The sequence below is a fragment of the Montipora capricornis genome, chromosome 4 (genome assembly GCF_036669925.1).
Source record: "Montipora capricornis isolate CH-2021 chromosome 4, ASM3666992v2, whole genome shotgun sequence".
NCBI lineage: Eukaryota > Metazoa > Cnidaria > Anthozoa > Scleractinia > Acroporidae > Montipora > Montipora capricornis.
Genome location: NC_090886.1, coordinates 55,209,250 through 55,222,783, shown reverse-complemented (window position 1 = coordinate 55,222,783; position 13,534 = coordinate 55,209,250). Strand labels below are relative to the sequence as shown.

Below are 13,534 nucleotides of genomic sequence, written 5' to 3'. Positions count from 1 at the left end.
AGAGTTTAGAATGAACGGGACTCTGGAATTTGGAATGGGAATTTACCCTAAAAAACACATACCTCTTACCAGCGTAACCGAATTCGAGGTCAGTCCCCAGTTGTTCAAAAGGTGGATAATGCTATCCACTAGATAAATCACTATCCATTGGAGAGCGCAAGACTTATGGCAATGGATAGTGATTTATCCGGCGGCCTGGGGATAGCGCTATCCATCATTTGAACAACTGGGGACTGTAAGCTCGCGGGCCATGAAGGGAAAAAGCGAGTTCCGTAACTTTCAGTACGGAACTATAAAACGAGGTTTATAAGACATCTATTATATCTCTACGGTAATCAGGCACGCGGGAATGTCGAGGGGAACCTTCAACTGCCAAGCGGCAACATCCGAAAAACGAATAAATTGTATTGTCTTTTTGAAATAGTTGCTTGCAAGATTCAAAAAGTCTCACAAGTTTATTTTACATAAACAACCTGAAAAACTTGCTAGAAAATGTCGCATCAAAATTTCAAACAGGAGGCTGTACTGTAGAATACGGCCTATAGTATAAGCCAATAGACCATTTTCGAATTATCACAGTGAGAAATTTCGAGGCAAATGAAAGGTATAGACTACCTTACAGACACAAACACAAACCGTGCATTTTACCTTTCGACACACCCATCCGAAAAATTGGTCATTGCCCTGAGCGGGAATCGAACCCACGTCTCCCTAAATACTAGCCAGGCATGCTAAGCCACTACACCATCAAGGCTACCACGCTAGCATCGCAGCAGATTAATGAGGTGACTTAGCGGCGTGGGGATCCCTGGGGCCCAACTTTTCTTCACTTGTTCACTTGAGTGTGTATCATCCCCCCCCCCCCCTCCCCGAAAAATTTTGCATAGGCATTGTTGGGACATCTTCACGTCCCAGGAGAAATTGCAAACAATGATTATGGTAAAAAATAAAAAAAAAATTTGGGATGGGGGGGGGGGGGGAAAGAGGGCAATTGTGTTATGGGATAGTGCAAGTATTTAATAATGGCGAGAGTAAAATACAAAACCGCTTGTAAATGGTAAGAAAATCACCACATATATAACCAGCAAATAAATGCCCTCGAGTTCAAGGGTAGAATTTCCTCTTCCTGTTAATTGCATTTGCCCAGCGTCAAAATCAGAAAATAATGGTAGCGGTACTGACCCCATAAGGCATACTCTAGTTACAGCGGTTATCAGCCACGCGCACCCCTCACTGAACCACTTTTTTCATATTTCGAAACTAAATTTTGGGTGGACGTCAATCAAATGTTTCCATAACAATAGTCCTTTCACTTGGCGGTAGTCAAATTCGTCATGAGAACATTTGATTGAAGTCTGTTCAAAATTTAGTTTCGAAAAATGAAAGTAAGTCGTTGAGAGCTGGAAAGATATCGCCTTGGGCTCAATTTGTTGTCTACGCCTTCACATTTATCCTCTTCTCTTAGCACTTCACCCCAGTCTCTGTGTAAGCAAATTTCAGAGCAAGACAAGAATAGACAATTGACAAGACTCACCGTCATCTGAGCGAATGAAAGAGGCGAGAGTCTGTGATAATGATGAATAATCCAAACATCAGGTAAAACGATGAATTTGTACCTAAAAAATGCAATTGTTGTGCAGGTTGTGAGACCTCTTTACAGATACGGCGGCCATTTTGATTTCTATTGTTTCGAAAGACATTATGGGATACTCAGAGGCAAAAATTAATATGTATTTGCCCTCTGGGCATCCCATAATAGCTATTTGAAACAATAGAAATCAAAGTGGCCACCGTATCTGCAAAAAGGTCTCAAGCATGACAGGCTAAAGGGAACAGTCTGATTGGCTGGTTTTCAGTCGGGATTTTACAGTACGGACCATTACCATGGAAACGGTCCGTTTCCGTATTATTTCTGTCTCCCGGGAAATTCAAGTTAAACAAAACACAAAACGTTTTAAAAAAAAGCGGAATTTAATTTTTTTTATCACAACAGTACAATTATAGCAAGCGGAATTTAGTATTAAAGGTAAAAGGTTACCTTTTGAAAGTTCGCTGATGGAAGCGAACAAACAATGCCATATAATAAACTAATAAACAACTTACTATCCTTACTTTCTCGGGACCCTACTGGGGAATATTGGCCGTTTGTCGTTTTGTTTTTGTACGGACCTCGCGCTCGGTTAGCATATGTATGGGTTATTGACCAAGCGTGAGGTCAAGATGACTGGATATTGGCCAAGTTCTTTTTTTGCGTGTTTATGGACCGAGACGAAGTCGAGGTCCCTAAACACGCAAAAAAAGAACGAGGCCAATATCCAGTCATCTTGACCGAACAATCTTGGTCAATAAAGGATTTATTATATGACTTAAAACACCAAAAAATGATCTTTGATCTTGCGGGACCAAGCGAGAAATCCCGAGCGGGCAGTATCGCTCCATCTTGCCCGCTCGGGTAGCCAATCAGAGCGCGCGATTTGGTTCATCTTGCCCGCCCACGGAGCTAGTCATATAATAAATAGAGGATATTACTGTGCATTATGGTTTAGAGATTTATCGTTGCTTATCTCTTAAGAGTCATTGAAAAACGCGATTTATTGTGCTCGCAAATGAATGATTTTACAAGAACAATCTCTCGAAATCTCTATCGTTTTGTAGTTACCTTAGTAGTGCGAGTTCTATAACATAAGAAATCTTGTTCATTCCATAACCAGTAAACCTCTCGTCATACAAAGGCAAGTGAGGAGTCCGTCTGCAATAAGCGAATCAATTTAATCTTCTTATAAAGTTATTGAAAATAAATATATTAAAACTTTGTCTCGGATAGTCGTAAAGGCAGAGCTTCTTGAGCTTCGTCTAATCATCCTCAGGTTCTTTCAGCACTATGGGTTTTTTTAACCTTGAATTATCATCTGATAATAAAAATTAACGGTAAAACTTCGACGTTTCGAAGTCTCCATGACCTCATTATCAAGTAAAATGTAAAATGTTAAAACTGATGTAAAATTGTAGCTCAGAGATTATATACAAATAAAATGTGATAAACTTCATTGGAATAATGAGCGTTCATTGTTATTGGTGTTTAACGTGTTTAAGAATAGCAACCAAAGATCAGCTATTTCAGTTCGACGGTCAACTTTATGAGCAGGTGGACGGTGTGGCCATGGGCTCGCCCCTGGGACCCCTTATGGCAAACGTTTTCCTGTGCTCCATTGAAGAACTACTGGATCGCAACAACAAGTTACCAAGTTTCTATAAAAGGTACGTCGACGACACATTAGCCACGATGCCGAATATTCAAGCCGCAACAGCCTTCCTTTCAACATTGAACGAATGCCATCCTGCTATACAGTTCACAATGGAAATTGCTGAAAACAACAAGCTTCCATTCCTCGGTATCATGATCGAGAAAAGCGGTTGTCACCTGACAACAAGCGTATATCGTAAACCAACTGATACAGGACTGCTCTTACATTACCAGAGCCATGTCGATCAGCGTTACAAAAGATCTCTGCTGAATACAATGCTGAACCGAGCTTACCGCCTGTCATCAACGAAAGAATCTTTTACGAAGGAATGCCAACATCTCAAGCGGATGTTTACCAAGCTTAATTACCCAGTGAAACTCATCAACTCAGCTATCGCCGGGTACACGAGGTTTACGATCCAAAGCCGTCATGAAATCCCAACTGAAGCTGACGCGGCTACACCAAAACCTGTCAGAATAACTTTGCCATTTAAAGACCAAAAATCGGCCGACACAGTAAGACATCAGCTGAAAGATCTTGGCCGGAAAATCGGAACTGACCTACAACCAGTTTTCACGAGTCGTAAGATCGAGGAAAAGCTCAAGATACAAGAAGAGAAGCCCGCTTTAATTAACCACCAATGCGTTGTTTACATTTTCAAATGTGATTCGTGCGATGCGGATTATATCGGTTATACCACACGCCATCTTCATCAACGCATAGAAGAACATAAAGCCTCTGTCATTGGCAAGCATCTGAAAGAAGCCCACGGCGTAGCGTTCACTAACCTAGCGGAAATGTTTTCTGTTCTCAAGAAATGCCGCGGGAAAATGGACTGCCTAATTCACGAAATGTTATTCATTCGCGAACGAAAACCAAAGCTAAACACGCAGTCTGACTCAATACGTGCAAAAGTATTTATTTAAACATATACTGCACGAACTGACACGTTAAACACCAATAACAATGAACGCTCATTATTCCAATGAAGTTTATCACATTTTATTTGTATATAATCTCTGAGCTACAATTTTACATCAATTTTAACATTTTACATTTTACTTGATAATGAGGTCATGGAGACTTCGAAACGTCGTAGTTTTACCGTTAATTTTTATTATCAAATGTATTTCTAAACGTTCTCTGATTAGAATTATCATCATCTCCTTTATCATCATTATTAGAATGAGTTGGCACTGATTTGTACTGAATGAAGTTCTGTGAGGTACTATTCGAACAAACTTGCCTGGCGAAGACTTGGTCTGACTGGTCACTGTTTTCTGTTTTAGCTGCAGCGGAGCTTGTGCTCTGGGAAACCCCCACGAACGTAGGGAACGAAGATGACATCCGATACCATTTATTGGTTCCCTGACGAAAGATGTGGGGGCTTCAAGTGTGCGACCCGACTAAGGTCACTAAGGTCGGGGTGCAAGGATACGGTGGTGAGAGCACTCGCCTCCCACCAATGTGGCCCGGGTTCGATTCCGGGACTCGACGTCATATGTGGGTTAAGTTTGTTCTCTATTCTGCGCCGAGAGGTTTTCTCCGGATACTCCGGTTTCCCCTCTCCTCAAAAACCAACATTTGACTTGATTTGTGTTAATTGTTAATTTCAGTTTACTGTGTCCCGAATTAGCGCTCCAGCGCTAGAACGACTAGACAGTAAAATAAAGTTCCTTTCCTTTCCATGTTGGTGCTGATAATTGTCATCAATATTGCGGCGATGCTTTGATATCAATGAATATTGTCACTGTTATCATCATCCAATCACATTCTTAAAAATCGGAGATAAATTTCGTTGAAAGTTCGTTTGTTGTTTCCTAAAGTAAACTTGCCATGGAGGGAACGACGTTTCTTCTTTTTCTTTCAAAAAGTGATTTTGTAATAACAAATTGACAAAATAAATGGGTTATTTATAATCACACCTTAGAATCACGTAAGGCTCGTATTTATCCTGGTAAGTGGTGACGTCATAGGGCTCACTGGTGTGGTACCATTTGCTGTAGTTGGTAGAGCTGTGCGATAGTGGCGATTCTATTTGTCCTATGGCACGTCAAGGAGGTGAATCGAAAATTGGAAAACTTATTTTTTATGCGGGGTTGTGTTAACAAAGAAAATGGACTATTTAAGGAATGCATCGGTGATGTCACATAGCTGTTGTGTCACATGAGTACATCAAAATGGCCAATGGCCAAACACATCAAGAAGAAAAGGTAGACATGACCTTACACAACAGGGCATTGAAATGCGTTAGCAAAGTGATAGAAAGGATACTAAATGGCGACAGAGTCTTCTTGGTTTTTACCATTCTTACTAAATCATCCTTAGTTTCTGGAAGATCATTGATAAACTAAAATAAAGTCAAAAGAATGACACATTTTAATAACAAATTGTTTATCAAAAAAGCCTAGATCCTATTCGAAAATAAAGTCGCGACCTACTCGAGATTCAACATTATTAAATGACATTATTGTGTTATTTTGTTCGGAAATGGACGCGTAAATATTAGGTTAAATATTGTGTATAATTGTAAAGACGCACTTCGGTTCATGAGAGATCAGCTAAGTACTTGGAAAAATTACATCAGTGTGGACAAACCAATTGTCGTGCACCATCGAATGCTGGCACAACAAAGGATATCTTGTCGTGTTTACTGTTTATTGTTCCATTGTAATAAAGAATATGATTCCTGAAAGTAAGAAGAATCCAGAGGAATCAGTTAGTCAGATAACTAAAGTGTTTTGGGGTAAAAGTGCGCGTATTGACACTAAATGCAGCTATTTCTAAGCCAGTCGCTCGTCATTTTAATCTCCCTAACCACTTCAAAAAACACATGGCTATCTGCGGCCTTTCCTTACATCTAGGTTCCACGGAAAGCCGCAAGAATCTAGAACAAAAATTCATTTTCCAAATCGGCACCCTTAACGAACGCTTAATTCCTATTTTTCACGTTGCCATGTTACCACCAATAGCGTAGCTCCTACTCGACTATAAAAACTACACGTAACCCATAATTCCTCGATTCGCTCTGACGAAGGGCTAACGCTCGAAACGTCAGCTTTTAGAATCTCTGTACGGTGGCCAATTTACGTTATCAACTCCGTTGATAAAACTAAATTTCCGGCGGTCGTTTCTCACCCTCGAAAAATAGCTTCGGGGGAGAGAAACGACCGCAGAAAATACGTCTGAGTTCGCAGGCTAGGAGATCTTAAGCCAGTCAGTAAGTGTAGTGATCGCAATTGCATAATTTCGACTCTTGACAACAACGTCTCACCTTGCAATGATATCCAGGTTGGGTGAAGGAACAAAATCTACATCCACCAAGAATGTAAATTGAGTTTTAGCATTTCTGAGAGACAGAAAAGAAGGTAACAGAATGAATTGCAAACACGGAGTTTACATGTCTTTATTTATGGTTGCAAAAACACACCTGATAGCGATGTTCCGAAGGCGGTTAATTGGGTATTGCGGACCTATCTGTGAAAAATAAAATAGAATGATCAACTTGAAAGATGTACATGTATAAAGAGAAGCCGAGTAAAAGCGACTGCAGAAGTCATTATCTTAAAACATTGACGTCCAGCTCTTTGGTATTCTGATAGAAAGGAGCATGCAAAGATCAACGTGCAAAGAATTTGCTTCGAAACACAAAAGTACGTTACCATGCAGAAGAACACTTGGTAAGAAGTCACAAGTCCAAGTCTCATATTCTCTTGGCCAAGCTAATTATGTACGAGGCACATTCAGCCCATGTCACTTACCTCATTTCCATATATTACGATAACAGACAGCGTAGAAAACTTTGTGAATATGTGTGGGGGTAATCCCAGCTGAATCTGCTTCCTAAAAACATAGACATCTTAGAAATGTATCTCCTTAATTCTTTATCAAGATAGCAAATCAAGAGCGTTTCGGATTCGAGGACAGTTACTTTAACTAACTATAGATGCTACCTGGTGCTACACTCGAAACTTAACAAGTTGAACAGATGCTGACGGAAAAAAAGGGTCGCGCACGTGGCGCTCAATGGAAGAGGCCTTCTAGCCAGACCAGATGGATATAACAAACTGTCGTCTTGCCTTTTCAAGTCGATATTATCGTAGTCTTCCACAAAAACGTATACTACAAGAGACAAAGGACCTGAAATGAAGGCATAAATCAACATAAATCAGCAACTGGAGAAAATGATTTCACATGAAAAATAAGTTTTTTGCACAAAATACTTATGCATGATTCTAATCCCCTCTTGGTGATTTTGTGTCTGTCTCGTTATACTGACTAGTGACAATTTCAGAACAGAACACGTAACCTATATTTACCTCACCTCTTTTTTGCGTTATCCAGTGTAATAGACTCACCGTTCCAAACTCTTAAAATCCTTTTCAACATCTTTATTCTATTGGAAGTTAGTTGAGTCACCAAAGTGATTGATTCAAAATCCTACGAAGAACCAGAAAAAATAGTCCGTTCATATCAGTTACCCATGAGATTTTAATTCATATTGCCAAATAAGAAGTTACAGCGGATTTTAATTTAGTGTAGAAAGAAATTATAAAATTGCTTTGGTTTATGATGACGTTACTCAGTGATTGGTTCAAAGTTCTCGCGCCACTTTTTCAACCAATCACAAGCGAAACCAAAACCAATGGTGGCTCGAGCGTGCACATTTTCCCGCGCTTTGTGTCGGGTACGTGTTATTACTTCGAATTTTGATTAGTTTACTGTATTGTCTCCGTCCTTTTTGATTGGTCAAAGTAATTATTTTGATATTGGTTTTACGACACTCGATTGAAACTCGCTCTATTTCTAGCGCAGTCATTAATTCAATAATAATAGAGCGAGTTTCAATTGAGTGTCGTAAAACCAAAACCAAAGTTATCACTTTGGCCAATCAAAAAGGACGAAAACAATCCAGTAAACCAATCAAAACTCGGAGCAATTACACGTAGCCGACACAAAGCGCGGGAAAATGTGCACGCGAAAGCCACGATTGATTTTGGTTTCACTTCTGATTGGTTGAAAAAATGGCGCAAGAACTTTGAACCAATCACTGAGTGAAGTAAAGAATGCAAAACCAAAGCAATTCGCTAATTACTTTCGACACTCAATTGAAAACCACTCCAAGGTCAATTTGGTCAATTTGTGTTATATTTCTCAGGTTCTAAACTCGCTTCGATTGGCCGCCCTTATTTCCAGAAATGCACCTAGTAATTAGGTGCAGGCCCAATTTTGACATCTAACACGAAGCGTCCCTCAAACTCTAAGCCTTGGTCCTGTTCAAAGCGGAGTAAGAGGGAGTCCCGAAACAGGATTAGTCCAAGCCTTTGCTGCCTATTTCCAACAATAAAGTAAGGGTACAGGTTAGCGTTATTTTTACCTTATGGTAAATGCAGCTGTTTATAAGGCGCTACGCGCCTCGTTGGCTATTACCAATCTCGTACCCAAGAAGGGCGAATGGAATAATTGTTTTAATAAATTCTCAACCTTCGGTTTTGCTGAATTTTATTTAAGTTTAAGAAACGACAAGAAAGCGATATGACTTCCGGGCGCCAAAAATTTTATGCTGAGCGACATTTGGCGCATTCATTTCCATATAAGGTCAAACGCAGGTACAATGGTTGGTAACCGAGATGCAGTGAACCAATGAGAAAGCTAGAATTGCATTATCCGAGGTTGAAAATTTAATAATTGTCTGTATTCCGAGAAACGCACGATTGATGTTGAAGTAGAAAAGCAAGGGGACACTTCGTGACGCTTATTGAACCCCGCGTGCATCTAATTAAGGGGCACATCCGGACAAACGATTGGCTACTTTCTGTATGGTTGGCTTGGCAAGCATGTTCCGACAAAGCGGAGTTTTCATTTTTAAAAAGAAAAAAAATAACTTCTTTTATATGTGTGACAAACTAGGAGTTACTGATAGCAAGTGAAGTGCTGCGAGGGGACATCCATAGAACAGAATCGGCTCAGGATCATTAGGTTTGGTGAAAATATGACTGATAGTGTCAGGAAAGGTTTTTGGGTAACTTTAAAATTGTCGATGCACAACGGGCCATATTCTGTTGAACGGCCCGCTCGGTTTCAAGGTGCGCTGTTGTCTTTGTTTCAATTTCCATGAAATAGAATCGGCGTCTCATTAATCTCGTACTGCACCCCGTCTTTACAGATAAAGCGTAAGGTGTAATTTATAGTACAGTCCTCGAACACGACGAATTAAAGTTATCTTATCAAGACCCTGAGGTACTTCTCCTACTCACTGCAGGGGATGAAGAGGAAAACAGGATTTCAGTGAGAATGTCTCCAGACCTTGGGCGTGGCCGTCTGCTTGGTGCCTGGCACTGTACTAATAAATCTTCTGTCTTAATTATTCCCCAGTTCTCAATATGTTTTGAATCTGCATCACAAGGAGACAAATCAGTATCTTACAAATACAGCAACAAGAACTGAAAAGACTGAGAAAGTGTACAGAGAACCTCTCTTTCTGCTAGAGTAGTTACCATAAATAGGTCTCAAAGCCAGGTCAGTGAAGATGAGATAACCTTGGTATCCAAAACAGCCTAACATCACAGTCACACTTGTGATTCTTTCACCACGCGGACAGATCTGAAAATGAAATTACAGTTTGATCTTGAGGAGATGTATTTTTTTACCACAATTGCTTGTACTCTCGCAATCTGATTGGCTAATTTGCCGTTGTCGATGAGAGTCTAGACAACGCTGCTCGAGTCATGCTCGCGTCAATTTGTCATAGATATAGATAGATAGATAGATATACCTTTATTTAAACACGATAATGTTTAAAGCTGTAAGCTTATGGGGTCGTGTGTTTACAAATAAGATAAGATTCCCTTAAATTACATACTATTATACGCCTAAACTAAAAATCCCTATGGTATAAGAGAGCTAAAACTAAATGGCAATTACGATTGTATATGTAAGATACATGTCGATTAAAAGTATACATAATCATGGTCACTAAAATCTGTAGTAGAAATTGACGTAGCATAAAAATTAAAATTTAAGAAACTTGCATTATCTTTCAACTTGGTTTAAAAAGTTTTACATCTCGCGTTTACAATTGAATGATCGTTGGCCAAGGTGTTATTCCATAGAGCCGCACCTCTATATCGAATCGAAAAATGGACAAATCTTGAGTTGAAGCGAGGTACACAGACAGAGTCAGGTGTCCTAGACGGATATTTCGATGTTCGTCTACAGATTATATTGTCACATAATGGCAAAGGCAGATTTTCCCAGTGAGCCTTGTGTATCAGTTTTACTAATGCAATCTTGTATTTGTAGCAGAGTGGATGCCAATTCGCTATCTTTAAGGCCTCTGTATGCGGGGTGTCTGATCCTAAATTAAAAATTATCTTCGCAGCTGTACTGTGTAGCTTTTCTACTGAATTAAACAGTTCCTTATTACTGCAGCATCCCCACAAAGGTAACCCATAGGTGACAGTCGGTAGAATTACAGTAAGATAAAATGCTTCTAAAACATTCTTAGGTAAGAATTTGCACCTCTTTAGCAAGGCTAACTTTATGGCAAAGCGCTTCTTTAGATCCATCAAGTGAGGTGTCCAGCTCAGCTTATTGTCCACCACAGTGCCAAGTAAGCGGGATTTGTTAACTTGATTAACGAAAGAATCGCCGATCCGGACTGGTGCAATAGGCCCGACAAACTAGATCTAGATACTAAAAACGTCTCACACTTGACCGGGTGTGGTGTTAAGCGGTTATTTAGGCACCATGTATATAGCCAACAATGTAATAGCCAACCAGAACGCTCATTTTGGTAAAGTTATAGACAACGCTTGCTCTTTCTTTGTGTCATGATTTTGCTCACGCTCTGAAATAAACACTTTCTTTGGCGTTGAATATTGTGGTAAAAAACAAATCGAAAGTGGTTCAGCGTTGTCTGTACTCTTTTCGACAACGATACTTGTCATCACAGTGGTCAAAATGTTGTGGACTCACGATGCGCAGCCAGTTAATTCGACGTTGACTCAGTGATACTCGAAAAAAATTCGAGTGCTCCGGTGATAGCCTGAGTATCAGGCATTCCGCAGTCCGATTACTGGTTGCTCTGCGATGCAAGAGCAAGCGATGAGAGACTCGTGGGAGCTACGCCATTAATATGAGCCGCCCTTATCATGTTTAACAATTATTCGCCGAAGGGGAAGTGAATGATTGTTTTAGTATAATTACATCGGCGATTATTTGAAAAATCTGTATTTTCTTTAAAACACTTACTTTCTTTGTAAGTCACCTCGACAAAACGGCTTACGGCCATTTTGAAAAAAAAAACCGCTTAGGTGATTATCGTGTAATAATGACCTCAAGTGCAACCAATCAGCGTAGAGAATTTCATAATCACCTATGTAATTATACTAATACCAAATATATAAGAACTTGAAATAGATCTGGCGGAATGAAATTGGTTGGGGTTTACCTTGGTGTAAGAACCTGTGAAACGTTTTCTTTGTTTTGTTAGCTCGTGGTAGGGTTAAGTTATTGTTTGATGTCTTTTTGCTCTTTTGTTTTCCTTTGTGTTACGTCATCTGTGAGTTTCACAGGTTTTTACACCGAGGATGAGCCATTGGTTGCAATGTAGTACAGAGACTACAAATGATACAGCTTAAAGTTCGAACAGTTAAGCCATCTTTGCTGGAATAGTATAGGATAAACGTAAACGATCTAGCCAAAGCGAAAAAGTAATAGCGACGAATGACGAAAAACGGGACATGAAATGGTACTAAACGGTCGAGTCAAAATGCGAATAGTCCAGCTGTCCTTGCAAAAACAGAGCTGATACATGAAAAATGGAGTAAAATCAAATGATTCAGTCAAAGATTAACAGATGTAGGCTAGCTCTCATTGTTCAAACAACACAATATAATGTAACAACAGTACAGCCTAACAGATGGGAAATGAAGATTAAGATATGAGCCAACCCTTTCCGGAGTAAATTTATTTTTAGGACCACTTTTTTCCCGCGAAAAGTATCGTATTTTCCTTGACGCTGAGATAGTTCTGTTTTGATTGGCTTTTACAACAGTGGACGAGCTGAATCTCCCAAGGGAGGCGTTCTATAAATAGATCTACTTGGGAAAGGGTTGATACTTGGCGCAGTCTCGTCCCCAGAGTCCGCTTTTCTTTTGGTCAGCACCAAGAACACGGACTCTGGCCACTTCCAATTTATGCGCAGTCGTAGTGAAGGTCCATTTTTGTAACCGTTGACAACCACTGTTGCTTCCAATTTCTGAGCGTGCATAGACGAGCCGGAAGTCCGTGAATTGCAGACTTCTTGCCTTGGAAGTGGCCAGAGTCCGTGTTCTTGGTGCTGACCAAAAGAAAAGCGGACTCTGGGGACGAAATTATCCTGGGCCAAGTGTGGGAGATAATGGCTCCACTTGATGAGCTCCTGGGGTCGTCAATAATCTATCAAATTGTTTGCAGACCTCATTCCTCAACGGTACTCTTTTAGTTGCACGTTAACTTCACGGTCACCCAAGTCAAAGCCCTTCGCTGATTGAGATAATTGTTCAACCTTTGCCCAAACCAAAAATTGCAAGCACTCTGTGAACTAGAATTGACTACGAGATACAGTGATAGAAATACACAACGCTTTTAACTCTACTCATCACTTTGTTTCGCTTTGAATTGTGGCTGTCTGAATGATAAGGATATGTCCAGACATGCAAGTAATTACAGTGCACGCGGATTTCTTTTCCCCAACCTCAACTCATCACTCGTGTCTCGGAAAACAGACAAGTGGATGTCGGTTGGGAATTCAAAACTCGAAAAATAAATTTGTTCATTTCATTCACTGGGCATGAAATATCCCCTCTCTTTCAATACAGTTTTATCTTGTCGATGGCGGTCTCGCTTTGTGAAACCTGTCTTCAACAAGGGTTTGACATTGGCATAAGGGAACAACGAAAAACATGGCGAGTGCTGACAACTGGGTTAAGGCGCGTTCACGGATGATTGTCCCGCATATTGACCGAACACAAGACGCTTTTCCTTTGGTACTTACATACTCTGCTTTCTTCTTCGTCAGTTTTCCTGACTCTGGTAGAAAGTCCATCCTGAGAGAGATTTGGGAGGATGAAATAAAATTATAGTTCGGAATTTCGGTTAAAATTTTACAACTTTGCTATTACGATCTATTGAAATTAATTTACGAAAGCCTTCCGTGCAATAATTTCCAGTAGCAACCTTAAAACTTGGGAATCGTAGGTCCACTTTACGAGTGGTTCACTAGCTACTTGACCAGTCGTCGCCAA

General features: G+C 40.1%; 1 protein-coding gene across 1 annotated transcript in view; it reads right to left on the bottom strand.

Annotated features, from left to right (window-relative positions):
• Positions 1-2,655: 2,655 nt before the first annotated feature.
• LOC138047574 (xylosyl- and glucuronyltransferase LARGE2-like) overlaps positions 2,656-13,534 on the bottom strand; it is a 17,448-nt gene continuing 6,569 nt past the window's right edge. The window contains exons 4-15 of the mRNA XM_068894483.1: positions 13,285-13,336; positions 9,743-9,848; positions 9,503-9,639; positions 7,604-7,685; positions 7,325-7,385; positions 7,007-7,088; positions 6,676-6,722; positions 6,520-6,594; positions 5,844-5,934; positions 5,520-5,595; positions 5,171-5,288; positions 2,656-2,749 (exon numbers count right to left, since the gene is read on the bottom strand). Of these exons, the coding sequence (XP_068750584.1) occupies positions 2,656-2,749; positions 5,171-5,288; positions 5,520-5,595; positions 5,844-5,934; positions 6,520-6,594; positions 6,676-6,722; positions 7,007-7,088; positions 7,325-7,385; positions 7,604-7,685; positions 9,503-9,639; positions 9,743-9,848; positions 13,285-13,336 (1,021 nt within the window). The remainder of the gene's footprint in view (positions 2,750-5,170; positions 5,289-5,519; positions 5,596-5,843; positions 5,935-6,519; positions 6,595-6,675; positions 6,723-7,006; positions 7,089-7,324; positions 7,386-7,603; positions 7,686-9,502; positions 9,640-9,742; positions 9,849-13,284; positions 13,337-13,534) is intronic.